This window comes from Prionailurus bengalensis, chromosome B3 (genome assembly GCF_016509475.1).
Source record: "Prionailurus bengalensis isolate Pbe53 chromosome B3, Fcat_Pben_1.1_paternal_pri, whole genome shotgun sequence".
Lineage (NCBI taxonomy): Eukaryota > Metazoa > Chordata > Mammalia > Carnivora > Felidae > Prionailurus > Prionailurus bengalensis.
In genome coordinates this window covers 59,962,166-59,984,442 of record NC_057355.1, presented here as the reverse complement: position 1 = coordinate 59,984,442, position 22,277 = coordinate 59,962,166, and the positions used below count along the sequence as shown (strand labels likewise).

Sequence of the window (22,277 nt, the reverse complement as noted above, 5' to 3'; positions counted from 1 at the left end):
AATAGCCTTCCCACTGATTAAATGTCATTCCTTACAACTCCTGACTCCTAGTGCTCTGCCATGTGCAGGGTGGTTATGTAGTAAATATTAAGTGGAAAATCACTGAAATTAAGTGTAGCATGATGTCATTACATTGCAACTGGGAGAGCACTGTGCCATCCTTGATATAGAAGCTGGGCATGGAGAAGATACTGGTAAGTACTTAGCTTCCTCATTTCATGCGTCAACTTTTGTTCTAAATACAGCTGTAGTTTAGAGAGCAAGGAGAACCATACATATTTCTGCTCATGGAGTAAATCTGGGTGCCACTTAGAATATAGCCTATCTAGCATCTGAGTTTGTTTCTGAGAGCAAAGGTGATGATCAAAACGTAAAACACTCAGCCCAACAATTCTCTGCTTTTATTTTACTTAATAGGTAGATTCTTGTTAGCCTGCACATTTTATTTCCAGTATCATAAAAAACCTTCGTGTATGATTCTTTTATTTCTTGACACACACACATAAATGGATCAAAAAATATGTTCACTTAGAAAAACTGACTCCAACCAAAAACTCAAAACAGCTATCTGTGAGATTAGATTTCCTATAAGGTAGCATTGTCAACTTACATGCCCATGTTTCTAACCCAAGCTAAGAGGCTGGAAAAAGAAACCTGGAATAGTCCCAAGTGAATTTGGGAAGGAAGGCAGAGATGTGATGAAACCTAAGATTTCTCAGAAATGGTTTTAAGTGGGGAGCCTCTAATCCTACCTGGATAGTGCTTTTCTGTGGGTTTCTCAGCATGAGTCCAAACCTCACAAAGCACCTTCAAAGACTGGGTTACCTAGTGTCACAAGTATGGCAGTATGTCCAATAGGCTGGATATAGGGGCCATGTAAATAACAATAACATCAAATCAAGGACCAGATGCTAAGATGTCCCCTTGTGTTCCACAGCCGGAAGAATAAATAGTTGAACTCTAAGTAGTTTTCCGCTTCTTGGCAGATGGCCGTTCAAATACATCTCGTACCCCAGCTGCCTTTTGTTTAAAGAACTTTGTGTTCTGGGCACTCTCTTGGCCCCATGCTGAGTCAAAAGAGGTGGTGTCCTGATCCACAAGGTGGGTGTATTTGGTGCGACCAGAGCGCCCGAAGTTCTTGACCTGAAAGAAGGATAGATGATGACTTATACCACCAAATATCATGTCCCAGCCCTCAATACATTACTTCTCTCTTGCTTGTTCTTAAGGTACCCCATTACCTGCATGACTTTGGGAAGAATGGTTTTGTTGAAATGATCCTCCAGAGTAGGTGCACTGAAATCTCTCTTGTATACTTCTTCATCCTCATCCTGTAGAAAAGAATCTTATTAATCTTGTGGTTATTTCCCATATATTCAAATCACAAATTTATTAAGCCACAAGGGATACAAAGAAGGTACTGAACCTATTCTTCAAGAGCTTACATCTAGTTGAGATGATACTTCTTTTTCCCTTTGTGTTGTCTTTTTCTTTCCTAAATGTAAACATTTCCTGAAGGTTGGCTATATTCTCTGAACTCAATATGTTCATTCAGTCATAACTCCGACTCTGTAGAAGCCTCTACAGGCTCCTAATGTCTGCTCCTGAATTTTCTGCTGCCCATTATATATCTTACCTTGGATATTCAGATGGGACTTCAGACTCACATCTAAAGTGAAAATCATTTCCCTAACCTTTCCAAACCAATCTCTTTCTAGCTTCTTCCATTAGTAGGAACAACATTTTCTTAATTACCCAAATTAAAAATTTGAGTAATCTTTGTGCACAATGAGTTGCCAATTTTTTTTTTTTTAAATTTGAATCCAAGTTAGTTAACATATAATGTAATAATGATTTCAGGAGTAGATTTTAGTGATTCATTACTTACATATAACATCCAGCACTCATCCCAGCAAATGCCCTCCTTAATGCCCATCACCCATTTTTTAGAGAGTGAGCAAGAGAGTGGGGGGAGGCAGGGACAGAGAGAGGGAGAGAGAATCTCAAGTGGGCTCCACGCTCAGCACGGAACCCAATGTGGGACTCCCATCTCATGACCCTGAAATCAGTCAGACACTCACCTGACTGAGCCACTCAGGTGCCCCACCACTTCCTATAAGTTCCCATTATCTGGGGTATAGTGTTTTCTTGGAATCAATCTTACACACTGCGACTAGATTTTTTCCTAAAACACTCTCATACATTTGCCACAGTCACAAACTTTCAGTGGTTCTCTGTTTTGTTAAATATGCACAACTCTATAATAGTCAAGGCCAAATACTATATAGCTTTAATCTACCTCTCCTTGCAACTTCCCTTTATAGATGATACTTTTTGCCTCCCCTCCTAGTCCATTCACCTGGAATGTCTTCCTACTATACAAGTCAGAAAATTTACACATCTTAAATGTCACCTCCTTTACTCTTTTCCATCTACAAAATAAAACCTCTCCCTCTTCAGAAGTCCCACAGTATTTTCGCTTGTCCTTTTGTTATAGTACAGTATATATTTGCCTTAGCCCCATTTTTAGGTTGTAAGCCATCTGAGGGGCACGAATTACATATCCTCTAGCAGTGTTAAACAGTAGTGCTCTTAAGGTGCCTGGCTGGCTCAGTTCTTATCTCAGGGTCGTGAGTTCAAGCCCTATGTTGGGCATGAAGTCTACCTCAAAACAAAACAAAAAAAACCAGTAGTGCCCTTTACATAGTAAATGCTCAAAAGGTAATTTAATTAACTATAAAATAACTATAGAGAATAGTTTCACATCAATCTGTTAGTTAAAACCATTATGTTATGATACAAATTACAAACGTGCTGAAGGAATTAAAACAGCACCATCTTGGTTAAGGACAACTTTGTGTAAGAGTGGAGTCCTTTAACCATACACACTTTTGGAGTATTCTTTTCTCTTCAGCTATAAGGCTTTAAAGATAAGACAGACAGTTTTTGTGAGCTCTACTTTTCTCCTTGTTAGGGTGGAGAGTCTCTCAATCTCAGAAGATTTTTTTTTTTTAATTTTTTTTTTTTTCCCAACGTTTATTTATTTTTGGGACAGAGAGAGACAGAGCATGAACAGGGGAGGGGCAGAGAGAGAGGGAGACACAGAATCGGAAACAGGCTCCAGGCTCTGAGCCATCAGCCCAGAGCCTGACGCGGGGCTCGAACTCACGGACTGCGAGATCGTGACCTGGCTGAAGTCGGACGCTTAACCGACTGGGCCACCCAGGCGCCCCTCTCAGAAGATATTTTAACTTCACTCTCCTCACTCTCCTTATCCAGATAAGAAGAGTTTATTGAATATGTGAACCAAAAGACTTTCATGTAACCCTTTCCTTACGTATCTTAGTCAGCAATGCTTCATAATTTTATTTAGCAAGTATTAACATATTATATGAATAGCATCATCGTAAAAATGGTTAGCATTCATACTATGTAAAATTCTGCATATTAAGAGCTCCACAGTAGTGTCCTACATACAATATATTGTAATGGCTCCAAATTATATTGTGTCAGCCAGAGCACTCTGTTCCTGGGGCCTGCCAGCACTCTGTTCACGGGGCCCCCGCTCCCGTGCCAGAGCTGAGATGAGGCTCCACTTCACACCAAATACCAGGAGAACAGGCTCTTCCAAAACAGCCTTAGAGAAATTCATAATTTCCACAGACTCCAATCTAGAAATTTACATGGGCGGGGCACCCTGGAAGGCTCAGTTGGTTAAGTGTCTGACTCTTGATTTCAGCTCAGGTCATGATTTCACGGTCATGAGTTCAGGCCCTGCATTGGGCTCTGCACTGACTGTGGAGCCTGCTTGGGATTCTCTCTGCCCCTCCCATGCTTGCTTGTCCTCTCTCTCCCAAAAAATAAATAAAAAAATAAAACTTAAAAAAAACCCACAAAAACAACTACATGGGCTGGAAAACTATACAATAAGCAAACATTTCCTGCTGAATAGACTGAAACTGATTTTGGAGGGGAATAAGGAACCCTCCACTGAAGTTTGAAAATTTTATTGGTTGTCTACAGTGAAAGGCAGGGATTTAGCTATAATGGAGGATATTTAGGGTTTGATATACAGCATTTGAAAAAACTACTTTAAAAAAAATTTTTTTTAATGTTTATTTTTGAGAAAGAGAGAGAGAGAGAGAGAGAGAGGGAGAGAGAGAGAGAGGCAGGCAGGGGGGGGGAGCAGAGAGAGAGAGAAAGGCAGATACAGAATTCGAAGCAGGCTCCAGGCTCTGAGCTGTCAGCACAGAGCCTGATGCAGGGCTCGAACGCACGAACTGTGAGATCATGACCTGAGCCTAAGTTAGATGCTTAACCAACTGAACCACCCAGGCACCCCTGAAAAAGCTTTTTGATACAAACTCCTTTAGCGTCAGGAAATAATTTAACAAACCACATGGTATTATGTTAATAAATGCAATCAGTTCTCCCATTCTCTTTTTCTGACATGTCTCCATTAAGGAATTATCACTGGTATAATCTAAATAATTTGGAAGAAGTCTTCATCACTTCATAGGATTAAGAGACTCTATTATTGGCCTTAGTCTTTATATGAAGAACAAAATCTTGTTGATATACATAATGGTTGGTTAACCATTTTTTGGTTAGTTAGGTTTAAGTCATTTCCTGTCAGCTCAGAATGAAGTGAATTAAATTTTTGCATCCAAATATGAGTTAATGTAAAGCTATTTGCAGGGCCTGATTTTTGCATAAGCAAAATTTCTCACTTGGCTATGAACAGTGATATCTAATTGGTTGTGGGAATCTAAACAGTCTAGGATATATCTATTTAGATCACTATCTTGGTATTTCAGTTCCTCAATTCTTCTATTACATCATTTCCTCCTGAGAGCGGGAGCCAAAAGAGAATAGTTGCTGCTACTTCTAAAATCCTGCTGCCAAATCGTTTTTTCTATCGGGTTTATATTCTTCAGACGCAAAAAGTAACTGAGAAAATTGACCATTGGCAAGTGAAAGTAACATCCCAAGACAGTTTATTCTTGGAGGGGAAAAAAGAACTCACAGGTTTGGAGTTATTTCTACAGACCAACCTTCCCATTCCCTTTTCATTTCTTACCATGAAGAAGGCACCCCGGTGATAATACTTCTGTAAGAACTTATATTTGCCCTTCACAGCTTTGTTGGTAATAACTTTGCCATTTGCCCGAAGCTCAGCTCGCCTCTCTTCCTCAGTCAGGTTTCGCATTCGTTCAATTTCTGCTTTCTCCTTCTCAAGACTGTGAAGAAAACAAAACTGTCAGTACCATTCCAGTTTCAGAAAGACTCAATTATCTGAACATAACGCAGTCTCATCTCCTTTCAAGCACTATTTACTTTCTTCAATTCTAGTCATTGCCTGTTAGGAATTCAGATCAGGAGACCAAGATATAAAAAGTTGATGTAGTCTTCATTACTGCAAACTTCCAAAAGTTGATTCTAACCTTTAAAGGTTCAGGCATACTATTACTGCTTGATTTTGCAAAGTTATTAATTTCCCCTCCCTAAAAAGCCTACTTGGCTTAAAAAAAACCCAAATTTAACTTGTGTTAAGATTTTACTGGTATTTCTTTAGTAGTCCTATATATACTTACATGTCACAAACCAAGGGTTAACCATCATTAAGTAGATTGCTATGAAATAAACCTTTTTGGGAGAAGGGGTCAAAGATCCCCTCCCTCCAGAAAAATACAAATGTACGCATAATGTTGTATACAATTTTAAAGGGTACATGGATCCCTTGAAATCCAGGATAAAAATCTTACAAACTGCAGGCTGAGGACAGAGTTTTCTAGTGATGGTTTCCCTTTGCAATCTGGGATTACTCTCATTCCTAGTAATGTTTAAGAATGGGTGATCCAGCTCAGAAATGATTCTACTCTAACAACATGGACTGTGGTAGATTACTTAAATGCCACAAATTCTTCCCCTCACCGTTATGCATGCCCCTTTGCAGAAATGACATGCGTGCCCCAAAGAGGTCAGTTTCCCCCTTTACTCTCTTGGAATACTGCCATGAGACTGTTACATAAGGAAGCCAATCTAGCCCACTGAAGAAGTAAGGCATTCTAGCTGGTAGTCAGGATTAACTAATGGACATGTGAATGAAGCCATTTTGGACTTTCTAGCCCAGTAAGTCCTCTAGCTGGATACAGCTGTGTAAGAGAGACCAGGTGAAACCAGCAGAGGAACTCTTTAGCCAACCTCCAAAACTGTGAGGAATAATCAATTGTTTCAAGTCACCAAATTTTGGGTTGGGTTTTTATAAATGATAAACTTGTGTGTGTCTACTATGAAACTACAGGTAGTATTGGCTGGCACTCTATCATAGAGAAACACCAAGAAAAGTGTTTCTTTTCCCTGATTTTATTGTAATAAGCCACTTTCTAATTATGGGAAACTCATCCAGTTGCAGGAACCCTAAAGAAAGTTATTTAGTTATTTAGAATGGAACTCACAGGTGTTGAGTCTTACAGCTACCCTACTAGGAATCTGTCCCATTAGCGGTATCAAACTCTATGCCCATCTTATTACTCACGCTTCTCGATCTTCTCTGTCCCTCTTGATTCTCTTTAGCTCCCGAACTTTCCATGCCTCATATTCTTCCTCATCATTTTCATCATCAGTATTGAGAGCATCTAGGGCAGCCAGGGACCGCTTGTTCTCCTCCAGTTCTTTCTTGGTCTCCTCTTCTACAATCTGGGTAAGGAGAACGATTTAACTGCTGGACTTCCTTGTTTTCCTCAGACAAACCTAAGCATACTCCTTGTGTGCAATCCTCACAGCCACTCCCAGTACCTTGAGTGTGTACTTGCGCCTCTCCTCAGCCATGCGTTTTGCTTCCTGCTCCAGCTCCTTTTGTTTCAATGCTTCAGCCTCACGTTCTTGAACTGTTACTCTGTCCTTCCTGCAGCACAGAGGTCCTGTTAATTGCCCAAAGCCCTTAGCGTGGAGCTCTTTGTCCTCAAACTCAAGTCCCATCCAAATCAGAAAAAGCCCAACAATCACTGGCTCTATTATTTGCAACGAGCCAAAACAGGTAGTCTCCTCAGGTATTTACAGCATCACAATTCCATTCATTTTTGAGAACTGCCTGAATAGTAAGGAACCTGCCAGACTGTAAGTAGTAGGATTTCTCGCCATTAGGAAAGGAACAGGAATTTACTCTTCAAGTTTAATTTTGTGCTCTTTAACTGGAAAGAGAGATGTGAAAATCAACTCGGGCTCTCTGCTACCTCCAAGATATTCCTCAGCAAACATTCTGCACAGGTAGGGAATTGGGTAGAAGACTTTTGCTTGGTGCTTACATTTCAGAAAAGCATGAGGTAGAAAAGAGGCTTCTATCCTTAGACCTGGAAAGTAGTAGCTCAGGCCTGGTTTGTGAGATACTTACTTTCGAATGAAGACAGGCTTAAGGCGAGGCTCCATCTCATCTTCACTGTCTGTGTACTCTTCATACTCAGATTCTGATTCTGACTCCTCCCCAGAACGTCCCTCATCTTCCACCTCCATGACTTCCATCTCTTCATTTTTTCTCTCCTGTGCTCGCTGACGCATCATGCCACGGCGCCGCTCTATTTCCTATCAAGTTGTATGTCCGAGTCAGTCAGCCCAATGACCTGTGCTCTAAGGCAGCTTTTTATTTTTCCCCTCATCAACCTTAACAAATTCTTTTTTTTTTTTTTTAATTTTTCTTTTTTTTCAACGTTTATTTATTTTTGGGACAGAGAGAGACAGAGCATGAACGGGGGAGGGGCAGAGAGAGAGGGAGACACAGAATCGGAAACAGGCTCCAGGCTCTGAGCCATCAGCCCAGAGCCCGACGCGGGGCTCGAACTCACGGACCGCAAGATCGTGACCTGGCTGAAGTCGGACGCTTAACCGACTGCGCCACCCAGGTGCCCCAACAAATTCTGATACTAGTAAATACAACATAGCACCATTTTCTTTGTGTGTGCGTGTGTGTGAGAGAGAGGGTACAAGTGAGTGAGGGGCAGAGAGAGAGAGGGAAAGAGAGAGAATCCCACGAGAAGCAGAGAAAGAGAGAGAGAGAGAGAGAGAGAGAGAGAGAGAGAGAGAGAGAGAGAAGCAGGGTTCACTCAAAGCAGGACTTGAGCTCACCCGGTGTGTGACTTCACAAGCTGTGAGATCATGACCAGAGCCAAAATCAGATGCTTAAAAGACTGAGCCACCCAGGCACCCAGGACTATTTTATTTTCAACTCTATTTCCAACCAATAGGGAACACTGGATCAGAATCCTGCCAAAAGCAGTAAGCTTGTGCCTTTGGGACCTCAACAAAGAATAGAGGCCCCAACTTTTTCTTGGAACTAGAAAGAATTTTCCATTTTCCTTTTTTATACCTCATCATCAATTTCTTCCTCTTCTTCTTCACTGCTATCTTCTCGTTCCATGCGCCACGCATCTCCTTCTACTTCTGAGTCACTTTCTCCTACCACTTCAGGTTCCACTATTTTCCGATGGCGAGCCAATCTGAAAAACAGCATCTTCAGGTGTAACACCAATATCACAAAAACGAAAGAGCACCAACCACATTCCTTACTCGTAGAGCACCTGGATATGTTTGCTTTTATTGGTACTGAAGTCTTAAATATCATATGGTTTCACTCATGCAGAATTTAAGAAACAACACAAATAAGCAAAGGGAAAAAATAATATACAAAGCAAGAAACAGACTCTTAATTATAGAGAACAATCTGATGGTTACCAAAGGGGAGGAGTTTGGAGGTATGGGGTTAAATAGGTGATGGGGATTAAAGAGTGCACTTGTCATGATGAACATGGAGTGATGTATGGAAGTGCTGAATCACTATATTGTATACCTGAAACTAATGTAACACTGTGTGTTAACTAACTGGAATTAAAATAAGAATTAAAAAAAACAAACAAAAAACAACTTAAGTCTTGAGAGGGGGAAACTGAGGTACAAATAAAAGAAACTAATTTTAAGTGTCAGGAACTAGAGTATACTATGTCAAGTAAAATAAGTCAGTCAGAGAAAGACAAATATCGTATCATTTCATTCATATGTGTAATTTAACTTAAGAAATACAACAGATGAACATAATGGAAGAGAAGGAAAAATAAGAGAGGGAGGCAAACCATAAGAGACTTTTAAATACAGAGAACAGGGGCGCCTGGGTGGCGCAGTCGGTTAAGCGTCCGACTTCAGCCAGGTCACGATCTCGCGGTCCGTGAGTTCAAGCCCCGCGTCGGGCTCTGGGCTGATGGCTCAGAGCCTGGAGCCTGTTTCCGATTCTGTGTCTCCCTCTCTCTCTGCCCCTCCCCCGTTCATGCTCTCTCTCTGTCCCAAAAATAAATAAAAAACGTTGAAAAAAAAAAATTAAAAAAAAAAAAAAATAAATAAATAAATACAGAGAACAAACTGAGGGTTGCTGGAGGGGTGTTGGGTGGGGGGATGGGCTAAATGGGTGATGAGCATTAAGGAGGGCACTTGTTGGGATGAGCACTGAGTGTGGTACGTAAGTGATAAATCAGTGAATTCTACTCCTGAAACCAATACTACACTATATGTTAACTAACTTGAATTTAAATAAAAACCAACCAACCAACCATAATTAAACCAATACAGATACAGCATTTGCAATTCAAAGTGCTCAAAAAAACCCCCACAAAAAACCAAAACAAAACAACAAAGGGTCAGAGTAAATAGTCAAGTTGGATTAAAACATTAAATGTAAGCTGAGGCATCATGAGGCACTGTAACAAACATATGTGCTGGGATTGATTTATAGCTCCAGGTGGTTCGGTTTCAACATTAGATCACACTAGGGTTCTTTTCAGTGACACTGCATCTTTGTGAAACTGGATTTCTGGGGACTCCTGTATTAAAAAGCAAGTACTCCAAGAAGATCAATATGGTATAGGATATGAGAGTGACACTGCCATTCTGATTCCAAAGTTGGAGAAGTTGTCAGTGTCCAAAAGGCACACAAACCCCACTAATAAGTGATTATGGTTATGTAAGAATGAAATAAAAAAAAAAAACTTGGGGCATGCGTGTGGCTCAGTTAAGCATCCGATTTCAGCTCATGTCATGTTCTCACGGTTTGTGAGTTTGAGCCCCACGTCGGGCTCTGTGCTGACAGCTTGGAGCCTGGAGCCTGCTTTGGATTCTCTGTCTCCCACTCTGCCCCTCTCCCGCTCATGCTCTATCTCTCTCAACAATAAAAAAATAAAGAAAATTGAAACAGTAAAAAAAAAAAAAAAAAAAAAAAAAAAAAAAAAAAAAAAAAAAAGAAATAAAAATGTTCCTTCTTTTGTGTGTATTGTATTTTGCAAATGGCTTTAAATGTTAAAATATGAATTTTTAGAAATTATTTGGATCTAACTACTTAATAAACAAAACTGTTTAGGCCTGGGGGCTCTCTGAGAAAATTCCTAAGACAATATGAACTATGAAAGTTTGAGACATCTGGTTTACTTTGTAAGGTAATGTCTCAATTAACTCACAACATACAAAATTCTTCAATGGGAGGCTCCCTTTCCTATATGAGACCATTTATTCATATGGCCTTTTTTCCTACTTCATCAGTGTCATTACCCCTCATTAGCCTTTAAAACAAGTGAGTGGATTAATTCAATTTCTCAAATTTTAAGACTCCTCTTAACAAACCAACCAGTGGTTTGTGCTTTCTATTTCCTTAGTGAGTTAATTTGGGCCTCTGGACCAGAGGTAACCTCATGTTTACTGGTTGCCACTTGCTGGTTATATACCTTTGGTCATGTTATTTTCCTAACCCCTTTGTGCCTCAGTTTCCTCATTTGTAAACTAGGATAATAGTACATACCTTACAAGGTTATTGGGTAGATTACATTAGGAAATTTACTTGAATAGTGTCTGGCACATAGTAAGTACTGTTCAAGTACTAGCTCTTATTGTTGTTGTTCTTGTTAAGTAACCTGTAGGGGTTTAGGTCCAGGGAAACATAACCCTAATCATTACCTCTCTTCCACATCTTCACTAATACGGTTCTGCAAACGCCGCAGTCGAGGGTCGCTGGATGAATCCTCCTCCTGTTCCTCAGGCTCTGCTTCTTGTTCTTTGGCTTTCTTGATGAACTGAAATTCTTCATCCTCCTCATCTGAGGACTCCATAGGGGCATAGTCTGGCCTCTTACCCGACACATAACGTTTTACCTTCACTTTCTCCATCGAAATCTCACCTGGGTGATAAAGATAATGTATTATGTTTCAGCAGCCTCTTTCCCAATGTCCTTGAACCTCTGCCTTTGCAGGTAGAGCCCTGTATTCCTGGTAAACAAGAGTTGAAGCAGGAGAAGAGAGCCATTATCCAACCATCTATTCATCTAATGGTGTTTTCTTCTTTTTTATTTTTTGTAATATTTGTTTTATTTTTCAGAGAGGGACAGAGCATGAGTGGAGGAGGGGGCAGAGAGAGAGGAAGACCCAGAATCCGAAGCAGACTCCAGGCTCCGAGCTGTCAGCCCAGAGCCTGAGGCTTGAACTCACGAGCTGTGAAATCATGACCTGAGCTGAAGTCGGACGCTTAACCAACTGAGCCACCCAGGTGCCCCATTCTTTTTTTTTTTTTTTTTTTTTTTAATATTTTCTATTTATTTTTGAGAGGGAGAGAGACTATGTGCAAGTGGGGGAGGGGCAGAATGAGAGGGGACAGAGGATTCAAAGTGGGCTCTGTGCTGATATCAGAGAGCCTGATGTGGGGCTCAAACTCAGGAACTGTGAGATCATGACCTGAGCCAAAATCAGACTGAGCCACCCAGGTGCCCTGTAACATATTATTTAAAGTTTATGTATTTTAAGTTACATAATCTTAACAACAGATATTATGCTTAATGATAAATTAGAAGCATTCCTTTAAAAAACAGTGGGCATCCCTACATTGTCCCTATCACACCTTCTAGTCAACATTTTATTATGGTTCTAATTAGGGCAATAAGAAAAAGAGACAAAAGGTAAGGATTGAAAAGGAAAAAAACTCACAATTTGCAGACTATAATAAATTATGTAGAAAATAAAAGATTAACAAACAGGCAAGCTAAAAATGAATTCAGGGAGAATGCTTAATAAATGTTGGATAAAAATAAGGGTACCTGTACATTAGCTACATAAAGTAGAAAATAAAGTTTAAACATATTATTTACAGGGGCGCCTGTGTGGCTTAGTCATTTAAGCGTCTGACTCTTAATTTTGGCTCAGGTCATATCTCAGTTTGTGAAATTGAGCCTCAAGTCAGGCTCTGTGTTGACAGCATGGAGTCTGCTTGGGATTCTCTCTCTCCTTCTGCCTCTCTCCCACTTGTGTGCACACTCACGTGCTCGCTCTCTCTCAAAGTAAATAAATAAACTTAAAATAAATACTATTTACAATAGTAACTAATCTATAAGATACCAAGGAATAAATTCAACAAATGATCTACAAAGTTTTTTAGAGGAAATATATATCATTACATTGGAAGATCCAAAAGATCTAAATAAGTGAGAAATATATCCTATTCAAGGAAGAGAGAAGATGACAACTGTGCCCAAGTTAATCAATAAATGCATGAACTGTAATTTTAATTTTTTTTATCTTTATTTTTGAGAGAGAGAGAGAGAGAGAGAGAGAGAGAGAGAGAGACAGAGTGTGAGCAGGGGAGGAGCAGAGAGAGAGGGAGACACAGAATCCGAATCAGGCTCCAGGCCCTGAGCTGTCAGCACGGAGCCCGACATGGGGCTCGAACTCACAAACCATGAGATCATGACCTGAGCCCAAGTCGGACGCTCAACTGATTGAGCCACCCAGGCGCCCCTGCATGACCTGTAATTTTAAGGCAATTCCATTCAGTTGTCCTCAGGTTGATTCTAAAATTGCATGGAAAAATAGGAGGTCAAAAAGAACCAAGGGAATCCTGAAGAACAAGGTGAGGCCAAACACCTTAACATACCTCACCAAAGAAGATACACAGATGGCAAATAAGCATATTTGCTTCAAATCATATGTCATCAGGGGAATGCAAATAAAACAATGAGATACCACTGCACATGTATTAGAATAACCAAACTACAGAGCTCTGATAACACCAAAGGCTGGTGAGGCTGTAGAACAAGAATGCTCATTCATTCTTGGTGGGAATGCAAAATGGCACAGCCACTTTGGTGGTTTCTTATAAAACTAAGCATACTCTTACCATATGCCGCAGCAACTGCACTCCTTGGTATTTACCTAAAGGTGTTGAAAACTAATGTTCACACAAAAACTTGCACACTGATATTTATTTAAGCTTTTTCATAATTGTCAAAACTTGGAAGGAACCAAGATGTCCCTCTCTAGGTGAATGAATAAACTATGGTATGTCTACACAATGGAATATTATTCAGTACTAAAAGGAAATGAGCTATCAAGCCATAAGACATGGGAAAACTTACACACATATTACTATATGAAAGAAGCCCATCTGAAAAAGCTACATACTCTATGATTCCAAATACATGACATTCTGGAAAAGGCAAAAGTATGGAGACAGTAAAAAGATCAGTGGTTGCCAAGGGTTGGGCTGGGGGAGGGATGAACAGGCAGGGCACAGAGAATGCTTAGGGCAGTGAAAATACTGTGTACAATACCATAATAATGGATGTAGGTCACTAAATGTTTGTCTAAACCCATAGAAGATACAATGCCAAGAGTAAACCTTAATGTAAACTATGGGTTTTGGTGATTATGCTGTGTCAATGTAGATTCAGCAATTGCAAAAATATATCACTTTGGTAGGGGATGTTGATAATGGAGAAGGCTGTGCCTGTGTGGGGGCAGAGGGTATATGGGAAACGTGAACCTAAAACTGATCTAAAAAATAAAGTTTTAATGAAAAAATGGTGAAGTGGGGGAGGGTTTTTGTATCAGATTGCAGGGCTTATTTAAACTTACAGTAATAAAAAAAAAAAACTTACAGTAATTGAAACAATATGTCATTGACTCAGAGGATACATAGAGACCAATGGAGCAGATTAGAAAGCAGACAAGCCTACATACAAGAGCTTGGTATATTACAGAAGCGACATTAAAATGCAGTGGAGAATGGATGGGCTCGTCAAACAATGGAGCAGTAGGGACAACTGGTTAACCATAAGATAAACAGTAAAATTATATCTCTGACACCACACACACAAAATTCCAGATGGATTAAGACCCAAGTGTGAAAAACCTATCTTAAACATTTACATCCCTATTGAATAAGCTCTTTAAATTACAGTCTGTCTTGCACAATTGTGTATTCAATCCTATTTAGTATATACAAACACTTAGATGATAGAAAATATTTTTAGGGGCGTCTGGGTGTCCAACTTTTGATTTCAGCTCAGGCCATGATCTCATGTTCGGTTTGTGGGATCAAGCCCCATGTCAGGCTCTGCAGTGACATCACGGGATTCTCTCTCTCCCCCTCCTCTGCTTGCACTGTCTCTCTCTCTCAAAATAAATAATAAAAACATTAAAATATATATATAACTTGAATATCTATAATTTCAGTACAGGGAAGGATTTCTTACACAATATACAAACATCACAAGCTATAAAAGATAAAGTTGGTAAATATGATAACACTAAAATTAAAAATGCCTATGAAACAGAAAAGTCCAAAATTAAAGTGAAAAGACAAGCCAAAAAACCAAAACAAAATGGGAAACAGATATGACAAACTTGGGATATAGAAAAACAAACCAAGTAGAAAATAGGTAAATGACAGAAACAAGTAATTCAGAGAAGAGAAAACCTAGAGAACTGATAAATATATGAAGATGCCTTGCCTTGTGAGTAATTAGGGAAATGCAAATTAAAATAATGAGATATCATTTCATACCCATTGGAATGGGCAAAATTAAAAAAAAAACCTGATACAATCAAGTGTATTGATGAATATATGGGGAAATACAAACTCTTAATGCTCTTACAACCCACGTGGAGAGCAACTGGAAATGGCCAGTTACGGGGCACCTGGGTGGCTCAGTTGGTTGTGTCCAACTCTTGACGTCGACTCACGTCGTGATCTCACGGTTTCTGAGTTCGAGCCCCACGTTTCGCTCTGCACGGACAGTGCGGAGCTTGTTTGAGATTTTCTTTCTCCCCATCTCTTTGCCCTTCCCCCTCTCTCAAAATAAATTAATCAACTTAGGAAGAAAATAGCTAGTTATACTGATGATGAACTTCTCAGAGTCTACCCTAGAGAAATTCTTACACAGTGCACTAAAGAGACACGTTTAAGAATGACAACTACAGGGGGTGCCTAGCTGGCTCAGTCAGTGGAGCATGAGACTTCATCTTGGAGTCGTGAGTTTGAGGGCAACGTTGGGTGAGAGATTATTTAAAAAATTAAAATTAAAAAAAAAATACAACTACAGCGCTGTTTGTAACAGGAGAAAAAACAACTAACTGCCCCTCAGTAGGGAATAAACTGGCCTAATTACACAATGGAATTCTTAAGTAGTTAAAATGAATTAGATCTGTATTTAGCAAAGCATACTTGTCAAAAGCCACGTTGAATTAAAAAATAAAGACAAGCTGCACAAGGGTAGGTACAGTTTATTTAAAATACAAAAAAGAGGGGTGCCTGGATGGCTCAGTCACTTGAGCTCCTGACTTCGGCTCAGGTCATGATCTCACGGTCCGTGGGTTAAGGCCACGTCGGACTCTGTACTGACAGCTCAGAGCCTGGAGCCTGCTTCTGATTCTGTGTCTCCCACTCTCTGCTCCTCCCCTCCTTGCACTAAGTCTCTCTCTCTCAAAAAAATAAACATTAAAAAAAATTAAAAAAAAAAAAGAAAGAGCTGATACTATTTTCCAAAATCCTCCTTGAAAAAATACTCTTTAGTTTAACTCCCCAAACAGATAATAGTGTTCCTTCTTCTATCTGCCCTGGAATCCTATTCATCCTTTAAGGATCAACTTATATGCTACCTCCTTCAAGAAGCTTTCCTTGATTACACCAATTTGAAGAGATTATTCCTTCTCTGCCCTTCCACATCGTTTGGTTTATATCACCTATGTGACAGGAATCACAATTGTGAAAAACTGCACACTGCTTAGAATGTGCCTCTTTTTACATGTCTCGCATCTACAATATGAATTTCTTAATACTGCCTTACACAACTTTGTATTCAATTTAATACAGTCACTGCGTAGGTTGAAAGGAATAAAAAGTGTAATAAGACCTGGTTCCTGTCTCAAGGACGTTATGAGCTTGTGATGCAGTAGAGGGAGACAGACACATAAAATAATGTTAATTATAAAAGCAGCATAAACAGACGGCTATATTTAACAAAAAAGGGGCTGTATCCCGCACGACGCTCTGCAAAAGCAGGCATTCACTATGTATATTAGTATAATTTATACGTGGAGTCCAAGGAAAGAAGGGAGGGATGCTTGCTGTGAGGGCAGAAGACAGGCAGTAAGAACAAGATGAGATGAAAGTAGGTTTTTCCTTTAAGCAAAGCGATTAGGGGCGAGTTTGATGAGAAAAGTCGAAGAAACACGGGGCAGGGTAATATTAAGGGTTGGTGGGGTTGGGGTGGTCTGTCTAGGTAGGTTTGAAGTATGCTGAGGAAAGAGGTAAGATCCGACTGGAAAACGGCTCAGCACAGTACCTTTCTCATTGCGAACTGGGACGGCCCCAGCCGTAGACTGAATGGGCGGTTGTTTCATGAGGGCGCTTGGGACCGACATGTTGATGGCAGCGGCGGTGACTCCCGAGACTTCAGTGATTCCAAACAGTGAACGGCGACAACGTCAACGAACAGAAAAGCCCACTTCTCCTAGAGGCGCTGGACACGGCTGTGCGACAGATAAAAACGCAACTTACGGCGGAGTTAGAAAAACCGGAAATACGCGACTAGAGGATTGTGGGATTGTGGGCGTCTCCCACTAGAAGGCCGAGTCTGTTATTGCGCATGTTCACAGGTTTCTCTAGCTTCCTCAGTCTCGCAGTGTTTGGACGGAACTTCTGGCGGGAAATTGCTTCCCGTTGGGATTTGCTGTTAAGCTCCTGTGGCGAGGAAGGTCCGAATTAAGGGGTCCCTCTTAAGTTGGTTTGAAGCTGAGGAAAATGGGATAGTGATCAATAAGAAGTTGAGCAGATAGTGAAGGGCAGTTTGTCCATATTGTTGACAATTCAGAATTGGAGTTTAAGGAGACTAGAAGCCCTGCTAATAGCACCTGATTAGCTCAGTCGATGAAGCCCAGTGAGTTGTGGTGGTATATTTTTTGGTCGCGCGAGGGCAGGTGGTGGTGATTTAGGCCATTGCCATTAAAAAAAATCCCCCAAGGGGCCTGGAGCGATGTCTGAGGTCAGAACAGTGTACTTTCAGGCTTAACAGTTTTTTCAATTTCTCAAGACCGCCCATTAAAACATTCCTGGCTAGACAGTGTATTTAAGTCCGTAAGTATTTATAAAGTACTTGATGTGTTTACCGTGCTTAGCTCCCTAAGGAGTATGGAGCATTGTCTAAAGGTTTAAGTTTTGTTAGGGAATTCTTACAGTGCATACAGAATCGTAACAAATAGTAATTTACTAGCTGGGTTTGTAAAAAATATTGGGTGATTGTAAGTCAGAATACATTTCACCATAGAAAGGATTTTATAAATGCTGTGGTAGGGAGAGATGGCACAGCATGTACAGTCTTGAAATTCAGAGATATTTTGGTACATATCAAACACTATGAAAAGTATGAATAATTTTTATTACTAAGGAAACTATGAAAGTATAAACTATGAAAAGTTTATTAGTAAGTTTTGAGTCAAGCAGTGGTGAAAGTTTGGCAGGAACTACATCATGGAAGGCCCTAACGTTAATGTTAATAGGATTAGTTCTCAAATTATTTCACCTGTGTTATTGGGTCTAGGCTGGGAGAGTAAATAAAATTGGGCAAATCTGGAGCCAGGAACAATGGAGGGCCCAGGTAACCAACCAGGGAAATAATTTTGGGCTAGATAAGGGTCTTAAAAATAGAGTACATTGAAATTTATATTTTGAATTTAACAGCTCCAAAATCGTGCTGTCCAGAGTAAATCTGATGGGAAACCAATTGTTTTGACTCATGGCAACCCCGGGACGGGGGGGGGTTAATATGGCTGTAACTAAAAATTACAGGGCACTAAAATCTTATTTATGTTACTTTGTGATACAAAAATGATTTTGCAACCTTTCCCAAGCCTTTGGGCTTTATACGGTCATTATTAGGATCTTAGTTAATTGGTGGGCATATGATCAAGTAAAATTTAAATCAGTTTATCAACTCTTGAAAAAAAATCAAAATACTTCCCTTCCTAGGAAGAAGGTAGTATTGTAGCCATATGGCATAATTTTCTCGTGTTGGGGTTATAAAGAACCAGGGAGCCCAGGAAAAGGGTGCATGTTGATTTCGATTTTCCCCGCTCTCTATCCTTAAGTGCGTCTGAATCTTTTCCAGGCTCCCATTGCCAGGCAAGGTGGTTTTTCCAAGGTGGCGCAGAAGCGCCAATGTTTTTCAAAGCGAGATACTGGCATCAGCAGCATCAAAAATCCCGGGATCAAAGGTAAAAATGTGGATTCGGTCCAATCGCTTCCCTAAAGAATTTGAGTTTTGATTGAGGCTGGTGAGCTTGACATGTATAGAGACCACCGTAATGCCCGTGTGCCGAGGCCCCTCCATCGGCCAGCTGGCGTCAGAGCCGGTCTGCGCAGCCCGCCAGGGCCCGCCCCCGCTCCCGTCCCCGCCCCGCTGCTCCTCCTCTACCCCCTCCCAGCACCTCCCGCCGAGATCTTGGCGGGAAGACGCCCGCTGCTAAGCCGCGAAAAGATGGGGTCGCGCTCAGCCAGCGAAGAAAAGGCGGGCTCCAGACAGCGACTCCAGGTGAAGGTGAGAAACGTCTGTTGTTCTCGGCTGTACTCCTGCCTCAGTGTTCGCGAGGGATTGCCGGGCACAGGCCTGGGAGGACACGAGGATTTGGCACCTTCCACCTTCGCACTCCAGAACTATTTTCAAAATTGCTCCTTGGGGCATCTCTCAACTAACGGGTTTTTCGGGGGTGTTGCTTCAAAAGATAATTGAGGATACCTGCCCTGATTTTCCTCTATGGAAACTAGACCTTCAGTGTTGAGGAAGGTTTTTACCAATAACCCCCAAAATAGGGGCAGAGTGGGATCAGGGACCCTGCACTTGCTTTTGAAGCAGTTAATGCCGGCTTCTCACTCTGGAAATTCCAGTTACTCAGAAACTGACAGTTGCCATAGTCTCCTCAGTTATAAATGTAGTCATTATATTGTTATATGTCTGCAGACTCATGGGTAAGAAATGTGCCCAGTATAATAATTAAATTCAGGCTATGAATTGGGTATTTAGATTATGGTGGGGAAAAAAGTTTACTTACAAGCTAACAGTTTGGATTTATATTTTCATCAGGAATTAAGAATTAGATTTATTTTACACAGATCTGTAAGAGGAGGCATAGGATCTGGGGTTTTAATGCTCTGCTTTCTTTTATTGACCCAAATAGGTGAATGAATATAAAGAAAACCAAAACATCACTTGTGTATCTCTGAGACCAGTACAGACTACAGTTTTAGGAAAAACACCTAAGGTGTATCTTGTCCCGTTTTCACTCAGTAATTATAAGTCAGACCAATTTAAGCACCCCAAATCCCTATTGAATAAGAATTCTAACAATGAATTTGTATGTAAGAAATGTAAGAAGACTGAAATAAGGAAAACTTGCAGGAGGATTTTAACTCCAAAGATGGAAGCCACATCCTCCAAGACAGAATCCACCTTGCAAAAATCATCCTTAGATGTTTGTACTGAAAGTAACAAGCGACAACACAAGAGCACTTCAGATACAGTGATTCCCAGTGTTGATATGGAAAGCATTCAGAATCTAGACAGTGATGAAGATACCACACTAGGCCTGGTAAGAATTTAATTACTAGCTTATTCAGGTTTTTCTTATTTTACAGTTTGAAGTTCTGATAAGCTTACACAGTCCAGGGTCTATGTATATTTAATTGAAATTTTATTTTTAAATGCTTAACAGATAACTTCCTTGGTTAATTTTGCTCTTGGTTTTGATTTGTCCAGGAGAGGATTGACTTAATTTTCATTCTGTTTCCCTTTTTCTTCCTCTCAGTTTATTGTAAATATTTTTGGGTTTACTCATGCTTTATGGTGTCTTGCTCATTTTTACATATTTACGCACAATGTGCCAGAAGAACTTGGCCTGTGGGACGTATGGTGTTTGAGTGACCCTTGATATCAGGGCAGGAAAATTATCATTAATTGATTAATATAGCTGAATATTTCCTCTAAATACAACAAGGGGAAAAATGATGGAGTAGAGAAGACACATGGAAAAAAAACTTATTAGTTCTATTTAAAATAATAGTTTGAATCAGTTTAAGAAATTAGGCATCTAATTTTGGGGCTTCTATTACCTATCAGGAGTGTTGTACTTCATTTAAAGTGACATATTTTGTGCAAGACAAGATGAAACCATACCACATGTCAAAAAGTTGATGGAACAGAAAGTGATGGTAGAGAAAGATAGGATAACTGTGGTGGTGTTCTTTTGAAATAGGAATTCAATTTATGCTTTGTTGTCTCAGAGATAAGAACTAGGACCTTGATGGGAACTCATGGGTTAAGTCATTAGTGCATTGGATTGGGGATTGAAAGCTTAAATTTTAGACGTGGCTGCTTCTAAGACACCTTGTGATTGTAAGCAAATTGCCTCTAAGTGAGGGAATTCAATAAGGCCCGAGATTCTCAACCTTTAGCCTATATCAGAATTGCCTGGAGAGTTGTTAAAACTCCATTGCAGGGCTCCATCACTAGAGTTTCTGATTCAGAAGTTTTGGAGTGGGGTAAGGAATTGGCATGTCTAACACGGTTTCCTAGAGATGCTATTGGTTCAGACTGGCATTTTGAGAACCAATGGATTAGATTATTTCTTTGGCCTCTTTGACTATAAGATTCTCAGTGTATGAGGCTAAAGTAGATTTTTATTTTTTAATTTATTTTAAAGTTTTTTTTTGTTTGTTTTTAATTTTAATTCCAATATAGTTACCATACAATGTTATATTAGTTTCAGGTGTACAATATAGTGATTCAACAATTCTGTATACTACTCAGTGCTCATCATAAGTGTACTCTTAATCCCCTTCACTTATTTTACCTATCCCACTACCCACCTCTCCTCTGGCAACCATCTGTTTGTTCTTTATAGTTAAGAATCTGTTGTTTGGTTTATCTGTCTCTTTTTTTTTCTGTGCTTATTTGTTTTATTTTTTAAATTCTGCATGTGAGTGAAATCATATGGTATGTGTGTTTCTCTGACTGACTTCACTTAGCATTATACTCACTAGCTCCATCCATGTTACTGCAAATGGCAAGATTTCATTCTTTTAAAAAAAATTTTTTTTTAATGTTTATTTTTGAGAGAGAGAGAGAGAGAGAGAGAGCGTGAGAGGCGGAAGGGCAGAGAGAGAAGGAGTCCCATAATCTGAAGCAGGCTCCAGGCTGTGAGCTGTCAGCACAGAGCCCAACATGGGGCTCGAACTCACAGACTGTGAGATCATGACCTGAGCTGAGGTCGGACACTTAACTGACTGAGCCACCCAGGTGCCCCATGATTTCATTCTTTTTTATGACTGAATAATACTCCATTTCATGTATATACCACATCTTCTTTTCCTTTTTTTTTAAATTAAGATTTAAAGATTTTTTTTTTTAATTTTTTTTTCAACGTTTATTTATTTTTTTAGGGACAGAGAGAGACAGAGCATGAACGGGGGAGGGGCAGAGAGAGAGGGAGACACAGAATCGGAAACAGGCTCCAGGCTCCGAGCCATCAGCCCAGAGCCCGACGTGGGGCTCGAACTCACGGACCGCGAGATCGTGACCTGGCTGAAGTCGGACGCTTAACCGACTGCGCCACCCAGGCGCCCCGTGGATTTAAAGATTTTTTAAGTAATCTCACCCATTGTAGAGCTCGAATTTATAACCCCGAGATCAAGAGTGCCATGTTCTGCTGGCTAAGCCAGCCAGGTACGCCCCCGCCCCCCGATCTTTATCCATTCATCTATCGAGATTTTAATTTGATTTAAGGATATAGAGTCAGAAATTAGAACATTTCTAAGTAAGTACTGAAGCTAGTCAAGTAGAGTTATAAATGCCCAGCATACATTTTCTTCGGACAAACTGAAAGATCTAACATCTTTTATAGGACATTTCATTCTTTTCTCTTCCTTTTCAT

General features: G+C 40.2%; 2 protein-coding genes across 4 annotated transcripts in view; one reads left to right on the top strand and one right to left on the bottom strand.

The window, feature by feature from the left end:
- Nucleotides 1-382: 382 nt before the first annotated feature.
- On the bottom strand, nt 383-16,903 carry MFAP1 (microfibril associated protein 1). The gene is made up of 9 exons (XM_043555563.1): nt 16,640-16,903; nt 10,987-11,206; nt 8,363-8,492; nt 7,394-7,581; nt 6,799-6,907; nt 6,539-6,699; nt 5,081-5,240; nt 1,242-1,331; nt 383-1,143 (listed from the first exon to the last, which is right to left on the bottom strand). The coding sequence occupies exons 1-9, from the start codon at nt 16,716-16,718 to the stop codon at nt 961-963; spliced, it is 1,320 nt and encodes a 439-aa protein (XP_043411498.1). The 5' UTR covers nt 16,719-16,903; the 3' UTR covers nt 383-960.
- Nucleotides 16,904-16,943: 40 nt separating this feature from the next.
- Nucleotides 16,944-22,277, top strand: part of WDR76 (WD repeat domain 76) — a 65,116-nt gene continuing 59,782 nt past the window's right edge. The window contains exons 1-3 of one of the 3 annotated variants that reach the window (XM_043555549.1): nt 16,944-17,051; nt 18,461-18,889; nt 19,527-19,937. In XM_043555549.1, the coding sequence (XP_043411484.1) occupies nt 18,638-18,889; nt 19,527-19,937 (663 nt within the window). In that variant the 5' untranslated portion in view covers nt 16,944-17,051; nt 18,461-18,637. Of the gene's footprint in view, nt 17,234-18,460; nt 18,890-19,526; nt 19,938-22,277 lie in introns of those variants that run through there. The other 2 variants (XM_043555550.1, XM_043555551.1) reach the window with 2 other exon arrangements.

Excerpts from the sequence above, each read along its gene's own strand:
- MFAP1 (XM_043555563.1), bottom strand. The coding sequence starts at position 16,718 with ATGTCGGTCCCAAGCGCCCTCATGAAACAACCGCCCATTCAGTCTACG. Across the intron at positions 6,908-7,393 it reads AAGCCTGTCTTCATTCGAAA|GAAGGACAGAGTAACAGTTC; the intron begins GTAAGTATCTCA and ends TCTGTGCTGCAG. Across the intron at positions 5,241-6,538 it reads GACAGAGAAGATCGAGAAGC|TCTTGAGAAGGAGAAAGCAG; the intron begins GTGAGTAATAAG and ends TTTTCTTCACAG.